Here is an 18,584-nt window from a genome sequence, read left to right on the forward strand (position 1 = left end):
GAATACGCTTTGCCTAATAATCGGAAAAACATCACGGACTTTGTTGAAAGAGCTTATATGGCATATTTTGGGGTCAAGCTGGGAGACCAAGATAAATACTGGGCACCGCATAGTATTTGCAAACAATGTACAGAGCATATGCGACAGTGGACTAAAGGGACAAGGAAAAGTATGAGATTTGCTATACCAGTGGTGTGGCAGGAGCCCAAAAATCACCTAGATGACTGCTACTTTTGTGCCCTAAATTTGAAGGGTATTAACAGGAAAAACCGACAAACGCTTGTCTATCCTAATCATGCCTCAGCTATCAGACCGGTTCCACACAGTGAAGAGCTTCCTATTCCTGTCTTCAGTGTCTTGCCTCAGATAACTTTGCCCTCAACTGAAGAAATCTCATTACCTGAAGATGACACTGGAGATGAAGACTTTTCAGGTATGACTTTACCTCAGCTTTTCTCCCAGGAGGAGCTGAATGATCTAGTTCGTGACTTGAACCTCCCCAAAAACTCAGCAGAACTGTTGGCTTCCCGACTGAAAAAAAAAATCTTCTAGAGAATGGTGTCCTTTTATTGGAGTCGGCATGAAGAGTTCCTTTCTTTCTTTATAAAAGAGGGAGAGTTGGTTTATTGCAGAGATGTTAGTGGGCTTCTTAAAAAACTTGGTATAAACCAGATGAATGACATCTTTTCATAGACAGCTCTTAGCATAGTTTAAAAAGTGTATTGTTGCACAACGGGAATTTGTATGGCTCTGTCCCACTTGCCCACTCAACAACTCTTACGGAAAAATATGAAGAAATTAAGTTAGTTTTAAAGAAGATACGGTACCATAATCATAAATGGGTCATCTGTGTTGACTTGAAGATGGTGAATTTTCTCATAGGACAACAATCTGGTTATACCAAATACCCATGCTTTCTTTGCATGTGGGACAGCAGAGACCGAGTAAACCACTATGTTAAGAAAGACTGGCTGCCTCGAACAAATATGGCTCCATGTAGAGCTGTCAGTATATTGGAAGAACCTTTAGTTGAGCGAGATAAGATAATTTTCCCCCCATTGCACATCAAACTCAGACTGATCGAGCATTTCGTCAAAGCTCTTGACAAAAATGGGGAGTGTTTCAAATATATCTGCTATGTATTTCCAGAACTGACAATTGAAAAACTGAAAGCCGGGATTTTTGATGGACCACAAATCCATAAGCTCTTGAAAGGCACAAACTTCATGAAAACGATGAGTGAACCTGAAGCATCAGCATGGTGCGCATTTATTGAAGTAGTGCAAAGTTTCCTTGGGAACCACAAAAGTGACAACTATAAGGATCTTGTTGCCAATTTAATATAAACTTTTGGTGAAATTGATGCAAATATAAGCATCAAAATGCATTTTCTTTTCAGTCACCTTGATCGTTTTCCTGAAAATCTCGGAGATATTAGCAATGAACAAGGCGAACGATTTCATCAGGACATCAAGGAGATGGAAACTCGGTACCAAGGACGTTGGGACTCTATAATGATGGCAGACTACTGCTGGTGTTTAAAACATGATTCACCAGTGGCTCAACATTCATGGTGCACAAAAAAACTTGAATTCATTCCTTGAATTTTCTGCCGTAAAGCTTATATTTTATTTTTCTATTTGTGCCCTTTTCTGTATAATGGCCTTGCTATTTCTTCCTATGTTTTACTCATGTATGAATAAATACTTTGTTAAAGAAACAGTCTTGTTTAATTCCAAAAGTCACCAAATATCAATTCTCGTATACTGTTCGAAAAGATTTTATGAGGACTTTTATCATCCAACGTAACTAAAATGGAAATAAAAGAGTCAGAAAACTAGACCTGATAGGGGTAAACTGAAGTAATTTTTGAATTCAGCAGGCAAAATCCCATAAGGATTCGCTGAAATATTTCAAACACCAGGCAAAAAGAAAAATTGTTGCCCGGTGTAATCATCTTTACAATACTTCTTATTTTCTAAATGTTAGGTACCAAGGCTCATCTCAATTCCTAAAATTGGCTGTACTCTTTTTCATCCGGTTAAGTACAGAGGACCCTCGAGTAACAAACTTAATTGGTTCCGCCACTGGATTTGTTACTTGAAGTATTTTGTACTCGAACTGGAGAATTAACGAAAAAATTAATTGTTCCAGACATACAGTAAACCTTCAGTATATCAAATCTCATTATAGTGGTTTTCAGGTATAATGAATGCCATCATTTATCCAAAATACCCACAGATATAACAAACTTGTTTTGTTGTATAAGTTGGAAGTTTGCAAAGAATGATGCTGTAAGGTATAATGGATGCCATAGTCTTTCCAAACTACAATAAACTCCTGAATATCCAGAATTCTTGTTTCACTAGCAAAAATCAACCGCCCCCCCCCCAAAAAAAAAAAAATCAAAAGACTGTCTATTTCATCACAACCCTAGCAATAACTGCTGCTAGACAATGAGCCAGAAAAATGCCAATTATTATTTAATTCCTTTAAAAAGATTAAATATTTTTGTTAAATAATTCCACCAGAAACATGGAACATAAGAGAGGAGGAGAGAAGGAGCTTGAATGTGTTTGAGATGAAGTATCTGAGAAGTATGATGGGGGTTACAAGCCTAGATAGAGTGAGAAATGAGGAGGTGAGGAGGAGAACAAGGGTGGAAAGGGAGTTGGGAGATAGGGTTGATGAAAGAGTATTAGGATCATTTGGACACACGGAAAGAATGAGTGAAGAAAGACTAGTAAAAGAGGTATGGAAGGCAGATGTGGAGGGAGTGAACATGAGGGGACGTCCTAGGATGAGATGGATGGATGGGGTGAAGGGGGCTTTGGGGAAGAGGGGAATGTCTGTCGAGGAAGGACGGGAGAGGACAGAAGACGGGTGAATGGAGAATGGTTGTATATGGAAGATGTGATGCATGAGGTGGGGGATGAGGTAGTGTGTGTGAGCAGAATTTGACACAGCCCGAAGGGATTTCTCCCCGTCTTCTCCTTTATATGGGGGGTCGCCGATTTAATGAAGCAGCCTTGCTGTGGATGTGCTGTGTCTTTTGACACTGCTTCTGACCCAGGGCAGTGGACAAGGTGCAGGGATGACCTGTCATCTAGGAGGTGCTAAGATTGGAGGGTTGTGGAGTGTTTTCAGGGATGGAATGGGTGGGAATGATTTCATGCCTTTTCCTTTTTGGCTACCTCCCTTGTAAGGGGGAAAAAGCCTTGGTATATGTATGTATGTAATTCCACCAGTTGAAGTATTTGGATGGTTGTTGATTTATTTGGTGGTGACCGATATTTTATTTCATGTTTGTTTATTTTTATCTATTTTTATTTATTTATTTAATTTATTTTTTTGTGATGATTGGTGTTAGTTGCACATTTTTTGGCATGGATAAATTTTACTAAATACTATGATTAGATGAATGCAGTTGTCCTTATTGATTGCTGTGAACATATGGTCTCTGTTTTTTATAATAGTTTCCCATGTGCAGTTTCTTGTCACTGATTTGGTTGCAAGCTAACCAGTGTTTACAGTACATCATTGGTCTGTGCCACTTATGAGTGTACCATGTGCCATCATCAATGGCATCCTACTGTCATTTACCCTCCACTATATATAGCCAGGGGAGTAGGGAATGATATATTATTATTATACAAATAGTATAGTAATGCTCTGTTCTGTCCTTACAATGTATGATTATTTTATAGAATATCTGTATGTGGGTCTATATGTATTTATTTTTGTATTTGGGGGCCTATTTGGAGTTTTAGAGTACCTCCCATATAACTGGAAAATTGCTATATCGATTTGTGCCAGATATTCAATGGTCTGCTGTACCCACTGTTATTAGTGATAGCCAAAAAGAAAAAGGCATAGAAACCACTCCCACCCATTCCATTTGCTATATTCCACTCCCCTCCACCCTCCTCCCTCCCTCTTATCTTGGCACCTCCTGGATGATGGGTCATCCCTGCATCCTGTCCACTGCCTTGGGTCAGAAGCAGTGTCGCACATCCACAGTAAATATAATACATATAAGATAGAATATTTTTCATTTTCTTTAAGAGTCTTACGTGTCTAGTGATTATATTCTTACACTATCATATATCTAATTAGATACGAAAGTTGCTACAAACCAGAAAAAATGTTGTGAAGTGATCCAATGAAAAACAGGCTATGTATCTGCCTGAGTGCAGAATGCTTGTACATGTGTGCAATGGAAAAAAAATCTATACCTGAATTAACCTAATCCACACTTACATACATACATATACCAAGGCTTCCCCCTTACTAGGGAGGTAGCCAAAAAGAAAAAGGCATAAAATCATCCCCCACCCATTCCATCCCTAAATGCACTCCACTTCCCTCTTATCTTAGCACCTCCTGGATGACGGGTCATCCCTGCACCTTGTCCACACTTACCTAACATAAAATCATTACAGTATGATTTTATTTTATTGTTTATTTATTTATATTTTTTTCGATGTACAAAGTGTGAAACATGAAATTTTTTTGATACTGTAGAAACATATACATACAAGGGCTTTTTCCCCCCTTACAAGGGAGGCAGCCAAAGTCAAAGGCATAAATCCACTCCCACCCATTTCACCCCCACATACTCCACTTCCATTCACCATCCCTCTCTCCCTCTTTTCCTTACTCCTCCTGGATGATGAGTAGTCATAGAAATGATAAAGGACGGTTTGAAAGGAACAGCATAGACAAATGTGTGGCTCTGGTACATAGGGCATCCCAAAAGTCCGTAAAGCAATAGCTGCATGTTACAATGCAGTCAATATCCCAGTAAAACAGTTGTTATTACTGGTGAAGGACACAAGTGTATAGATCAATGGTATCTACCTGTTTCCTCTGTTGAATATTGGTACCACATTTCAAATTTCCAGTCTTACCTTCCTCCCTGCTAGAGTGCATACAGTCAGTTGATGTGTTTAGAATATATGTTAATGTATTGTCATTTTTTTTAACAGGTTCGGCGAATGGTGGCTGTCCTTGTAGCTGCTGCTAAAGGACACATCACTCTCTCAGATGTGAAGCACATGCTAGAAGTCCCAGGGCACAAAAGCTGGAATGATAGAGCACTAACCGCTCCTGCTGGAGGACTCTACCTTGTAAATGTGAAATACAACCCAGATTCTTTATTATTCAGTGATTCAGAAGGAAAAGAGCAAGTAACATTGAAAGAAAATAAAGCACTTAGTTCTATGGAAATTCTGAAATAGCAGGTGAGGTTTAGAAAATAAATGTGTAAGGACAATTGATACACTAATATTGTCTTTGGTTTTCAGAGAATTAAAAACATTGATTGCACTTTCATAAGAATTGTTTATATTTTGTCAACTTAATGTGGATAAGTTCTTGACAAGCACAATGTCGAGCCTAGCAAATCAACTTGCCCTTAAAAAGGGAAACTTGAAACACACAGTTACTCAAGTAAAGACTCCTAATGGCAACATAGTTGTGGAGGAACAGATGTCAGATGGAATGCGTCTGGTGCAAAGTATCAAAGAGCAACACCCAGGATTTGTTGTAGATACCAAACCAGACCTTAGATACTCTCATATCCTTCCTAAATTAATTCTTAGCTCACAAGATGTAGCTCATGATTTAGATTTACTGACACGGATTAAGGTTACTCATATACTCAATGTTGCCTCAGGAGTTCTAAATCTTTTTGAAGGATGGTTCACATACAAGACAGTAGAAGTTTATGACACACCAGAATGTAGAATCTCTAATGTTTTTGAAGAATGCATAAATTTCATTCATGAGGCAATTCTTGGAGGAGGCTGTATTTTGGTGCATTGCAATGCTGGTGTGTCAAGGGCTGCTTCTATTGTGATAGCATATCTCATGAAATTTTACGGTATGAAGTATGAAGAAGCCTTTTCCCATGTCAAGAACAAGAGGGGCTTCATAAGACCTAATATAGGCTTCATTGCACAACTTAAGGAATATGAAAGAACAATAATGTCCTAAATGAATCCGAGAGACATGTGCACAAAGAACTTAACTTCTATAGAAATACTCTAGGAAAAAGTGACCAGATCAGGTCCACTGTCAGTAAACTACATTTGTGTGTCATATGAATTACACATCTGTGGAGAGAACTTCAGGGGAAGACTAAGAATGAAGTGGATAGATGGTGTGAAAGGGGCATTTGAATGCAAGGGGAATACCTGTTGTGCAGGGAAATTGGCAAGTGAGTGGAAGTGGTTGTGAATGGATGAGGAAATAACATGGCATGAAGTGATTTCTTATTTGCCTTGTATATTTCTTGAGTGCATAAGGAGTAGTGGTGGGGAGTTTCCACTAACTTTAGTTGTCAAGCCCAGGAGTGGGGGTGCTGTGTTTGTTTCAGTGCCTCCAACCTAACCTAAGCAGTGGTTAGGGGATAGGAGGGACCCATCATCTACAAAGGACAACAGATTGGTATTTAGGTGGATGTGGGAGAAGTGTAAGGTGGTTGTATGTGTTGATTTACCCCCTTCCCTCCCACCATGTAGAGAGGAAAGGGCCTTTTGATATGTGAGAGAGGCGGAAGGGAAAACACATAAATAGAACGAGAGTTTATTCTTTAACTAGTTAGTTTCGCACTATGGTGCTTCTTCTGAAAGAATTTTACACTACAGAAAATATTGGCAATAACATTCTTTCTGAAGAAGCACCATAGTGCGAAACTAGTTAAAGAATAAACTCTCGTTCTATTTGTGTGTTTTCCCCTCGGCCTCTCTCACAACCTGTCAAGATGTCGTTACATATGTATGTATAAATTCCACTGTTGTCATTAGTATTTAGGTTTAAGGGAAACAAACAAGCATTATATGCTTTCATGACATAATGGGCAATAAATTATAACTAATGGCCTTCTTAATACGTCCAAAATTTTACACATTTCTATTGTACTCATATTCTGATGACAGGATAGGTATTCTATTCTTAGACAGTTTAGGCTAGTTTGATAATTACTATAACATATTTAACGGAAATTCTCATCATTTAAGAATGTGACAACTAAATTTTAAGAACATAAGAATGAAGGAGACTGCAAGAAACCATAAGGCCTACACAAGGCAGTTCCATGTCCATTACCACCTATTGTCCCTATCTATAAAGCTATTTAATCTTCTCTTAACCTCTTCAATACAAGTCAAATTCTCACACACTGCATCAGATACCTGATACATGATGATTCAAAGATGCATCACAGTACTCATATTATAAGACATAAAGTCACTACTCGTTCTTTTTCACTCTGAGTAATAATAAACACAGAGAATGAGATCAAGCCAGTTTACAGAATTTGGAGGTCAGCTCCAACTACAAAATAAATATGATCAGGACGCTAATGCCGGCATGATGGCATACCCATTCGTGGCTCATGACACCTACATAGGCGTCATTGTATGGAGAGGTTGAAACAACTCATTGTTTCTATGCTCACTACATGGTTACTAAGTCTATTCCATTTGTTAACCACTCTAATGATAAACTAATTCTTAAACTTCAATTTGTCCAATTTAAATCCATTACCATGAGTCCTGCCCTGCTGTCTTAATATGATGATCTTGCCTGCATCACCCTCCCTTGTTATAGTCCTTGATCCATTTGAGTAACTGTAATAGATCGCCCTGCACTCATCGTCTTTCCAGAGAATTTATGTGTGGCCTTACTCTTGCTATGGTAACTGTGAATAACAGTTTAAATAACTTAGTAATACAAGCACATGACACTGCAGTGCACCCTGAAGTATCTCCCTGCTACCCATCATCTAAATCTGTGAACAAATAGAGTCCAAGGAAGTTTGATTGATAATTCAATGGGTGTAAACCAGTAAATTTTTAAAGAGGTCATGGAGGAGACAGTAAAAGTAATTCAGCTTTGGCTGTTGGGACCTTCTGTGGAGGCACTGAGTCTCATTGCATTGCCTCTGACTTAAGCACTGTCGTGAGGGACAGGGATGACCCATCATCCATGAGGTACTACATGGAAATAAACACAGTCCAAACACAAAGAGGACAACTTACATTATCACAAACATATATCCCTCCAACCACACATTAACCCCAAGAGGCTATGTCCCACAGCTCCAACCTCCAAACTCAATAAAATACTACATACTGGCAGGTGATCTGAATCCACACCATCCAATCTGGCTTGACACACAAAAGCAGATCAAAGAGGACACAAAATTCTTGAACAACTCCCCAACGTAAACATAACTCCAGGAACAACCCCACCAGACAATCTCTCCATTGGACACAATCAACCAACATCCCCTGAAACAAGTGTTCCCTCCCTACAAATTTAAACCACATGGGAAACCATACAAGATCTATTATCTAATCACTTTCCAATTAAGATCACCATAGAACTGGAAGAGAAATTACAACCCATGACCAAGAGAACTTTCATAAACTACCAAAAAACAAACTGCCAAAAGTACTCTGAAGACATTGAGAAACAATTAGAACACTTTGAAAAACAGCAGTTCCCATCCTTGGATAAAGCTGTATACAAAATAGGAACTACCATCTAGAAAGCAAGTAAAAACACCCAGAGGCTACAGAAAGCAATTTAACCCAATTTCACACATGAGATAGTCTCATTAACTACTTCAGTACGACTCAAATTCTCGTGCGCAGCAATGGATGCCACGTGTAATTTGCATCACACATCACAGTACTCACATTATGAAATAGAAAGTCACTACTCATTCTCTTTTACTTTGAGTAATAATAAACACAGAAAATGTGATCAAACCAGTCCACACAAAAAAACAAGGAATGACTTTAAAAAGAAGCACAACTTCACAAAACAAGAAAATATTACAAAACAAGTTAATAACAAACAGAAAGAAAACTGGGAAAACTAACAAACAAAATACTCATAGAAAGGCTGACAACAGAAAAATGTGGAGAACAGTAAGAAACTTAAAACTCAAAACTGAACCCCTGTACCCACCCCACCCATGAAGCAGTTTGAGCAGCTCAAGACAAAATACTATCACCAAAACAGCAGTGTAACATAATCAGCAAACACTTCCCCAAAAATAGCTTCAAGGCCACCATACCAGAAAACGGGAAAATAAACAAAGACACATAAAATCAAGCCTGACAATGAAACCAGCCCCTTCCTCAGTGTCCCAAAAGTCACTAAGGGGTTTTGAATTTTAATAGCTTCTTTATTTTTGTATGTGCAGTTATGGAATTTTAACACAATATGAAGATTATGGAAATTTATTTATAGGAAGTTACAAAAAAAAGATGAAAAAATCACTCGTGTATGAAAAATTATGTCTTTTAAATGGCATCCATTTTTAGCTTTGCACATCCATGCCCTTACCAAAACATGCTCCATGATGGCTTCCGAGGGTTTCCTGGCTCAATTCCCTGATTTCCCTCATGATGTTCTCCTTCAATTGTTCCAGGGTTTGAGGTTTGTGGACACCATTTAAAAGATGTAATTTTTCATACACAAGTGATTTTTCATCTTTTATGTAACTTGGTGTAAATAAATTTCCATAATCTTCTTCATATTGTGTTAAAATTCCTTAACTGTACATACAAAAATAAAAAAGCTATAAAATTCAAAAGCCCTAAGCGACTTTTGGGCCACCCTGTAGAAGGAGCAATAAAGAAACTAGAATATTTGGTTATTACTTTTATATACATCCCTAATATTTTGGCTTAAAACTTAAAAAGAAATGGATATTATACACAGATACAGTAATTTTTTCATCTTATACCATTGCCTTGAATAAAGTCGAGGCAATGATAGAATAGGGTTGATCAAAGATTGCTGGCATGGTTTTGGCATATAGAAAAAATGAGGAAAGACCAGCAGAGTAGAAGGCAGAGTTGAATGGAGGGACCTGAAGGAAGACCAAGGATGAGTTGGATGGATGAGGTTTAAGAGACAGTGGATTTAAGAGGAACATTTGTAGAGTATGGAAGACAGAAGCCAATAGATATTTGTTAATGGATAAGGAAATACATGGCCCAAGGGGATTTCTTCATGTCTGCTCTGTATATTTCTTGAGTGAGTGAGGTAGGCTATTGGGCTATTGTGGAGGTGCTATGTCTCACTGCATTGTCCGATCCATGCACTGGGCAGGGAATGGGGATGACTTCATCCACAAAGAGGTAAGATGGGATGGACAACTGATGGATTTTTGGATGGGTATAAGATGTGTGTATGCATTCACTTGACCATCCCCATATAAGGGAGAAAAGGCCATTTGGAATACAGTTTAACCTCGGATAATAGATACCCCTTGTAATGAACAAATTGGTTAATGAACAAGTTTTGTGAAAAATTTTTGCCCCAGTTAACAAAGGATACGTTGGCTTACAAGCATATGCATATGCCTGCACTGTGTGCACAAATCCACTGGTTCAGTAGTGCTTTGGCATGTTTGCTGTAATTATTTCTGTTAGCGAATGTTTCAGTTTAAGAATGGAGTTACAGAACAGATTGTGTTCATTATCTGAGGTTCTATTGTATTTGTATATATTTGTGCACAATTCAATTCGCACAAAACTTTTTTGCCATTTTAAAAATAAGGTGTTGAACTATGCTATTCCTTTGGCTGCATGTATGAAATGAGAAAACAAAGTCAGCTGATACTTATCACTCAACCCTGTAGTCAAATGTATTTCTCAAATTAATAGTGTATTGGCTCCAGGAGGAACCAAGGTAAGAGGGAGGGAGGGGGACAAATGAGAGTGGAGTATGTGGGGATGGAATGGGTGGGAGTGGATTTTATGCCTTTGTTTTTTGGCTACCTCCTTGTAAGGGGGAAATTGCCATTGGTATATGTATGTAATAGTGAAATATGCTAGAACCCAGTTTCAAATTGTGAAGATGAAAATACCAATACTTAGGTATCTTGTCAGCTCTCATGTCAGTGCATTTCTTTACCCTTTGTATTACTACATTTATTTGATAAATTGAAATGGAATAATAAGGTATAACAACTGAAGTTCAGAATGCATGCTATGTCAACAAAGCTGTATGATTACGTATGTCTATATATGTTGTTTACCCAAATATAGGTTGTCGCAACTGGTACAATACATATAGGAAGTACTAGGTAACATTACTTTCGAGATAAGGTGCATGGTACTAATGGAAGAAGGAACAATGTCCTTTGCTATTTCTTTATTTAGTGTAAGGCTGGTTGCCAGTGGTCAGGGCCTGCCACAAAAAGTAGCAGCCTAAATGGTTGCCATGAAAAATGGCAAATAAGAGCACCATGTACACAACCCAGGGTGGCAGCCACAAATGAGATCAGTGTCATTATGGATCTCTGGCTGTAAAACCTGAATTTTGTGATGCCAATTTTGTTCTCAGACATGAGAGTGTGAACTTTGAGTACACACTGTATGAATGTACCATGCTGAGCATTGGTCATGATGGCACTAGATGTAATATGAAAGTGAAAGCTGTAAGAGATCTTTTTGCCTCATACTTTACGAGTCCTCAAGGAGTTTGTTTCATGGCAGTACAACAAAAATATAGATACCTAACAGAGTAAGTGAATTTCATGAGTCTGAAAATTGTTGTAAGGGAATATATACTATGTAAACACAACACACACACACACACGAGCTTCCAAACTGTCATTATCTTCTCACTTGAGCTCCGAAGGCTACCGAAGAAGACAAAAATTCTTAATAGTACAAGGAAAACAGGAGGCCTGGTTTGTATTGAATGGGAGAGGGAACAATTGTGGTTACCCAAAATTATTTCTCTGCAGTATTAGATTGATTTGATAAGAGAAAATGCAGGAAAATAAAAACTATGATATTGAGCCGAACGTTGACTTGAAAGCAGAGCCATCTAGGGGTGCCATGCCAAAGTCTAATGTTAACAGAAGAAATGAAATGCCAGCAAGAATTAGACTGTATAATTAAGACTCCTTTTCCGGTTTTGCTAAGTCGAAAGGTAAATGAATAATAATAGAAAATGGTGAGAAAATTAATTCATTGAACCAAGAAAGGAGATTATAGAATTTATGGAATATTTAACCCAAGCTAACAACGAGATATCCGATCTGAAGAAATCAAACTCTGAACTGAGAAATGAACTCAAGGTAATAAAAAATTATATAATTTGAAGTTAAATGTGAAAATGAAAAAATGAAAATTAATAATACTACCAATAGTGAGAACTTAAAAAAAGAAGTAAATAACAAAATACAAGAAATGACTGAAAGACTTGAAGAAAACTTAGGTGGGGAAAGTATGCAAAAGATTAAGAAATGGAATGAAAACAGAAAATGAAGAAATTGCCTTTAAAGAAATAATACAACAACAGATGCAGGAAAATGCGAAGATACAATCATGCAAGTAATTAAAAGGCAAATTGGGTTAGAGACACAATGGATAAAAAAAATGTATTGTGGTATATGGACTAAGGGAAAAACATGGTCTGGTGAGGTACATGAGAGAAAAAGCAGAAAAAGAAACAGCAATATCAATTCTAAAAGAAATACAAGATGGTGACCTGGAAGTAGAGAAAGATATAGAAGTGTATAGAATGGGACAATATTCTAAGGAAAGACATACATATACCATATATATACCAAAGGCTTTTCCCCCCTTACACGGGGAGTAGCCAAAAAGAAAAAGGCATAGAAACCACTCAGGAAAGACATATTAAGTAGACAAGGAGCGAACACTACAACAAGATATGGATAAAAAGAGAAATGAGTGTTGAGGAAATAGAAAAAGAGAAAATACTAAAAGGTGAAGCTAAGGAAAAAACACAAAGAGAACTGGGACTGAAAACAAAAGAGTTCTATTGGAGGGTCATAGACAGGCTGAGAAAATGGTACATCAGAGTGGGCAAAACAAAAACAGAAAACAAGATAGAGAATAAAAAAAATTAAAAGTGGCCTATACTAACATTGATGGATTAATCTCAGGATTGAATGAACTAAATGATTATCTGTCAGATGAAAAACCAGACATAATGGGAATTGTGGAGATGAAATTAAGGGGACCAATACTACCTAATAAATGGTGTTGGACATGAGTTATACAGTTATTGCATTAAAAACAGAAACGAGAAACAGGGAGGAGGAATCATGTTCTTGGCCAAGAAAAACTTGAATGTGACAAAGGTTATTGAGGGTAAAAACAATTTAGAAATGATCATGATAAAAGTTGAAGATAAAGACATGAAAAGTAGAAAGTTTGTGGTGAGTTGTGTGCCCCCCAAAAATGGGCTCTTGGAAAGAGAACAAGCAGGAGTAATTATCTCAAATGACATGTCCTCTGATAAACAAACAAAATTGTTGGAGAATCCTATAACTTAATAAGATCAATAAAAGTGCCATTTACCTATTTGGATGAAGAAATTATTAGAAACATATTAGCCACATTAATAAGGCCTAGACTAGAGTATGCTGCTGCATTATGGTCACTCAGTACCAAAAATAATATAAAGGAAATTTAAAAAATATAGAGAGCAACCAAGAAAATGGCCCCAGCACTTTTAAGAGGGACTGAAGAGGGATTGGCTAAATTGAAATTACTGACTTTGGAACAAAGAAGAGAGGTGACCAACTGACCATCTATGGAATCATGAAAGGCATGGAAATACTTGATAGAGAAGACTTACTAAATTGGGACAAGAGGACACAAAGAAACTCAAAAAGGATAGTTATAGAAGAGATCTGAAGAAAAACAGTTTTCCACACAGAGTGGTTGACATTTGGAACAAACTGGACAAAACAATAGTGTGTGCAAAAAGCATACACAAATTTAAGAGCAAACTAGACACTGCAAGATACAAAGGTGGGACACCATGAGCATAACTCCCCTTCCTGTAAGATACAACTAGGTAAATACACATGAACACATACAGAGACCAACACACAGATCAGCAGGCAAGTGTAACATCAGAATTATTAGTGAACATTGTTTTTCTTTCAATAAAGTATATTGTAACTTCCTACCTTTCTCTCTCTCTCTTTTTTTCTTCCTCTTTTTTCATTTCTTTCTTTCTTTCCATCATTTTTCTTTAACCTCTTCCATATGATAACACCTACATAGGCATCTGCAAGGATGCTGGCATTGGCGTTCCGATTATATTTATTTTGTAGTTGTAGCTGATTGACCCCTGAATTCTGTGAACTGGCTTGATCTTGTTTTCTGTGTTTATTATTACTCAGATTGAAAGATAATGAGTAAATCAGTAGTGACTTTATATTTTATAATGTGATTATTGTGATGCATCATTGTACATCAGTGATGCTGCACACAAGAAATTGATTCGTATTGAAGAGGTTAATATTCTTGTCTGTGGATTCCTTCAAATTCAAATTGTAAAGTGCTGGTCTCTCCTCCACCCCTGCGATCAATATTTCACAGTCAAATAACTCTTTTAAAAGCCTTTCTTCCCACTCAAAGAAAGGAGGACTTGATGCTGTGACAGACAGTTGGAGGCAGGGTGCTGACAGTCAATAGTGGCTCATGTGTTCATTGCCATGTGAAATAACGGTTTCCATTGCTTGTAATAGTGGTGTGGTCAGAAAAAGGGCTCTGCCCACCACAACTTGCAACTTTTTTTTATTGATCATGTGAATGGACTGATATACCTGTAGGTGTGTGTTGTGTTCTATATTTGACTCTTTTTTTTTCTCCACTGACCACAAAATATGGCTCCTGTGAACCCAGCCTAATACTTTTATTCATTTTATAAGATACGTTTCTTGTGTGATAGAATGCATTGCCTAATGTACATACATATACCAAGGCTTTTTCCCCCTTACACAGGGGGTAGCCACCTCATGTGGTATGTGATATATGAGTACCCTGTCGTGATAGAACACAAGTGCCAAAATACTGTGATTTATGGCAGTAGTTTATTTTAAATAGAAAATTTTATACTGTATGTGGAGGTATTACACTTCAGTAAGTAAAAAAAAATTTTGGCCTCTGGGTATTTTACCTAATATAAGGAAAGTTTGATAAGACTAGAAGTTATATGGTACATTTCAGAGCATAATGGATGGAATGTACCCAACTGCATCATTGGGGCCAGGTGGGAGTCACGGTGAACAATCACATAGTCTGCTACACAAAAGAAAGGAAGACACACAACTTGCACACTTACAAGGCCTTCCAGATGACAAGATACTGAGACAGGAGTACATTAAAGAACATTGTCACCTCGGAGGAGGAGGAGGAGGTGAAAAGTTTCAACAAATGAAAGGAGAGAATAAATGTAACCAGCAAGTAAAAACCCAAAACCAGAATAACCCAGAGGGAGAGGAACAAAGACAAAACCAACAGTCTGGTAATCAGGAAAAAGAAAATCAACAATGTAAACAGGTGGTGAATAAACAGGGCGAGATCCAGAGAAACCCACAGAACCAGCAGGCCAAAGGTAAGAAACAGAAAATGGGAGGGATAGGTGAAAATCATCAGCGTATGAATTACTTACTTCAGGTGTCACATTGGTTGTGTCAGAAGGAGAGGAAAATGGCTCGAAATGCTGGTAGTCTGGCTATGAGCATTGGTAGGAAATGTCTCATTCGCATGGATCCCTTACTTAAAAGAAGCTTGTGTAAAGGATGCGGTGTGGTACTTATATATGGTATTAATGCAACTGTACGGTTTAGAAAGAAGAGGCAAAAGCATCTTGTTATTACATGTCATAATTGCAGAACAATTAAAAGATTTGTGAATGATTCTAAATATAGGTTGTGGACTTTATGTAATGAGGCTAAAGTAGAATAGAAGAACAAACATGATATCCTAGACATCTTTTCACCAATACTTTTTGGGATATAATTTGAAAAAGCCGTTTTCTTTTTGTAAATATTGTAGTGATGCATTGTAGATATTTGCACTTTGTTTGCTTAGCAATTTCTTCAATTACAAGGTTCTTGACTACTGAATAAAAAAGCTATGCAATCAATTTTGTATTTTTATATCATATCTAAATAGGAAACTACACAAAATTTGAAAATACATACATAAACCAAGGGCTTTTTCTCCCTTGCAAGGGAGCTAACCAAGTCAAAAGGCATAATTCCGTTCCCACTTATTTCATCCCCACCCCTCCCTTCCTTCCTCATATCTTGGATCTTCCTGGATGACAAGTCATCCTTTCATCTTGCCACTGCCCTGGGCCAGAAGCATTGCAGCAAGACACTGCATTTCTGAAAATTTGAAAGTGCATACATATACCAAGGGAGGTAGTCAAAGTCAAAGGCATAAATACACTCCCATCCCTTTCATCCCCACATATACCACTGCTATTCACCTCCCTCTTTTCTTGGCTTCTCCTGGATGACTGGTTATCAGTGCATCTTGCCCACTGCCCTGGGTCAGAAACAATGCAAGGCACAGCACATCCACACTAAGGCTGCCTCACCTAATTGGTGACACCCCATCTCCATCCCCTCATGCAGAAAAAGAGAAGACAGGGAGAAATCCTTCGGGCTGCATCAAAATATCATTCACACACACTCCCTCAGCCCCCATCCCCCACCTACTCCCTTCCATACATCACAGCATCATCCATACACAACCATTCTCCATTCACCCCTATCTTCTCTCTTCTTCCCTCCTCAACAGACATTCCCCTCCTACTTGTCCTATGTTAATGCATGGGCACCATGTGGGTCGGGCAAGGTGGGTGGCACCCTGCCTTTCACCAAGGGATACCCTCTCCCTACACAGTATACAGAAGATCCCAGAGTTGTAGATGTCAGGTCCTGGGTTCTTTTGCCAACCTCATTTCTAAATCAAATCCGATACACCATATAGTTGGACTGTAAAGAGCCTCCATGACCCAACCTTAGTTTAATGTGCCAAAATCTGGCCAAATGTGGCTCATTTAGGAGAGAGGGGGTTGGGTCAGCTTCGTTTCACTCTTGTAACCATTACTAACAAAATATTAGGTCACACGCCATCCACATGCATGCAAGATGGTACTCGTCTTTCACAAGACCTCTAATCTTGCTAACCTCGCATTTCCCATTCTTAAAACATATGACTCAAGGAATGCTAATGTGTAACAACATGATACCATTGTGTCATCACCCAACAGGGAAATACCTAGTCACCAGACAATTTATTGACCCCTTTCTTATGCCTACCTGAACTACTTTATCGTAACTTCAATATATACTGTATGGCATAAACTAGCCACATCCACTAATATAACTAAACCCCATGCAATGCAACTTACACTTGTATAATGTATATTCTACCACAAAAACTTTTCCTATGTGACTACACCAAATGTGCTTACCTAGGCATTTTCCCATTTTATATCGACGACTGCACTTGCCATAGAGAGGGAGCTTAGATCAGGACCTTAGGAGAGAGACAGGAAACTCTGTCCCTTACCTCACCAGGCAGAGATCTTTCCCCAAAGCTGGAAGTACATCAAGTACCTGCCAATAAATCAAATAAGTCCAACCAAGATTTTACATCACCTGCTAAATCCCCCTACATGTAGCAAACCTTGCTACAGCTCCTCTACCATGTTACCAGCCTCCCGGTCTATATCACTTAACATCATTGGGAGGTGTTCAGCCACGGTTCACGGCCGGGATGACCAACATAGTGATATCATCTGCTTGCACCACTAGTATGGATCAGCAATCTGTATACGTCATCACTTAGGCCATCCAGGAGATACTCCATCACGATCTGCAGTGTGGGTGACAGACATTGAGCGATATGGCTGGCCCGCCCGCCCAACTTGGACCAGCACTCGGTCTACATCACTTACACCATCCAGGAGAGGCTCCCTCACAGTCTGGCCAGTCCGATGCACATCAGGCAATATGGCCAACTCACACTGCCAGCATGGACCAGGACACATTCTACATCACTTGGATCATCCAGGACATGCTCCACCATGGTGTGCAGCCAGGGTGAAGAGCATAGTGATACAGCCTGCCCGCCCCATCATCATGGATCAACACTGTCTACATCAATTAAGCCATCCAGATCCTCCGCAACATTGCAGCAGTGACAACGGACATCAAGTGATATGGTGGGCCCATCCCACCACTGTAGATAAAGCACTCGGTATGCATCACTTAGCCCATCCAGTAGATGCTCTGCCAGTCTGCAACTGGGATGATGCACATCATGCGATATGACTGGACTGCCCCACTCCACCACTTATCCCACCGGGAAAATCTCAGCCACAGTCAGCAGCTGGGGCAACCAGCATCAAGCGATATGGCTGGCCCGCCCCACCACTGTGGACCAGCACTAGTTCTACATCACTTAACCCATCCGAGAGATCCTTTGCTACAGTACATGGCTGGGGCGATCCAGCCTGCCCGCCCCACAAACCGTGGACCAGCATTCTGTGTGCACCACTGCCCACATGGGCAAGATTATGCTAAGTGATATAGACTGAAAACTTGGCCAATTTGGCAGGCACAACTCAAAAATTCCTGAGAGGCTGACATGGTGGAGCACTCACAACTATGCTAAGTGATGTAAACTGAGTGCTTGGTCATAGTGGGAGGCAAAACTCCAAAGTTGCTGGGAGGGCTGCAACATGGTGGAGCACTATGACTG

At 38.9% G+C, this 18,584-nt stretch overlaps 3 protein-coding genes across 4 annotated transcripts in view; all 3 read left to right on the forward strand.

The window, feature by feature from the left end:
• LOC143035350 (tRNA pseudouridine synthase-like 1) overlaps positions 1-15,167 on the forward strand; it is a 29,447-nt gene extending 14,280 nt beyond the window's left edge. For both annotated transcript variants that reach the window (XM_076202341.1, XM_076202342.1), the window contains exons 7-8: positions 4,989-5,243; positions 15,030-15,167. In XM_076202341.1, coding sequence (XP_076058456.1) covers positions 4,989-5,240 — 252 coding nt within the window. In that variant the 3' untranslated portion in view covers positions 5,241-5,243; positions 15,030-15,167. The remainder of the gene's footprint in view (positions 1-4,988; positions 5,244-15,029) is intronic.
• LOC143035352 (dual specificity protein phosphatase 19-like) lies at positions 5,250-9,552 on the forward strand. Its single transcript, XM_076202344.1, has one exon. The coding sequence runs from the start codon at positions 5,389-5,391 to the stop codon at positions 5,995-5,997; it is 609 nt and encodes a 202-aa protein (XP_076058459.1). The 5' UTR covers positions 5,250-5,388; the 3' UTR covers positions 5,998-9,552.
• On the forward strand, positions 15,036-15,910 carry Rpp21 (ribonuclease P protein subunit Rpp21). The gene has a single exon (XM_076202343.1). The coding sequence runs from the start codon at positions 15,036-15,038 to the stop codon at positions 15,768-15,770; it is 735 nt and encodes a 244-aa protein (XP_076058458.1). The 3' UTR covers positions 15,771-15,910.
• Positions 15,911-18,584: the final 2,674 nt, after the last annotated feature.

This window comes from Oratosquilla oratoria, chromosome 18, assembly GCF_046742065.1.
Source record: "Oratosquilla oratoria isolate Oo_2021 chromosome 18, ASM4674206v1, whole genome shotgun sequence".
NCBI classification, from domain to species: Eukaryota; Metazoa; Arthropoda; class Malacostraca; order Stomatopoda; family Squillidae; genus Oratosquilla; species Oratosquilla oratoria.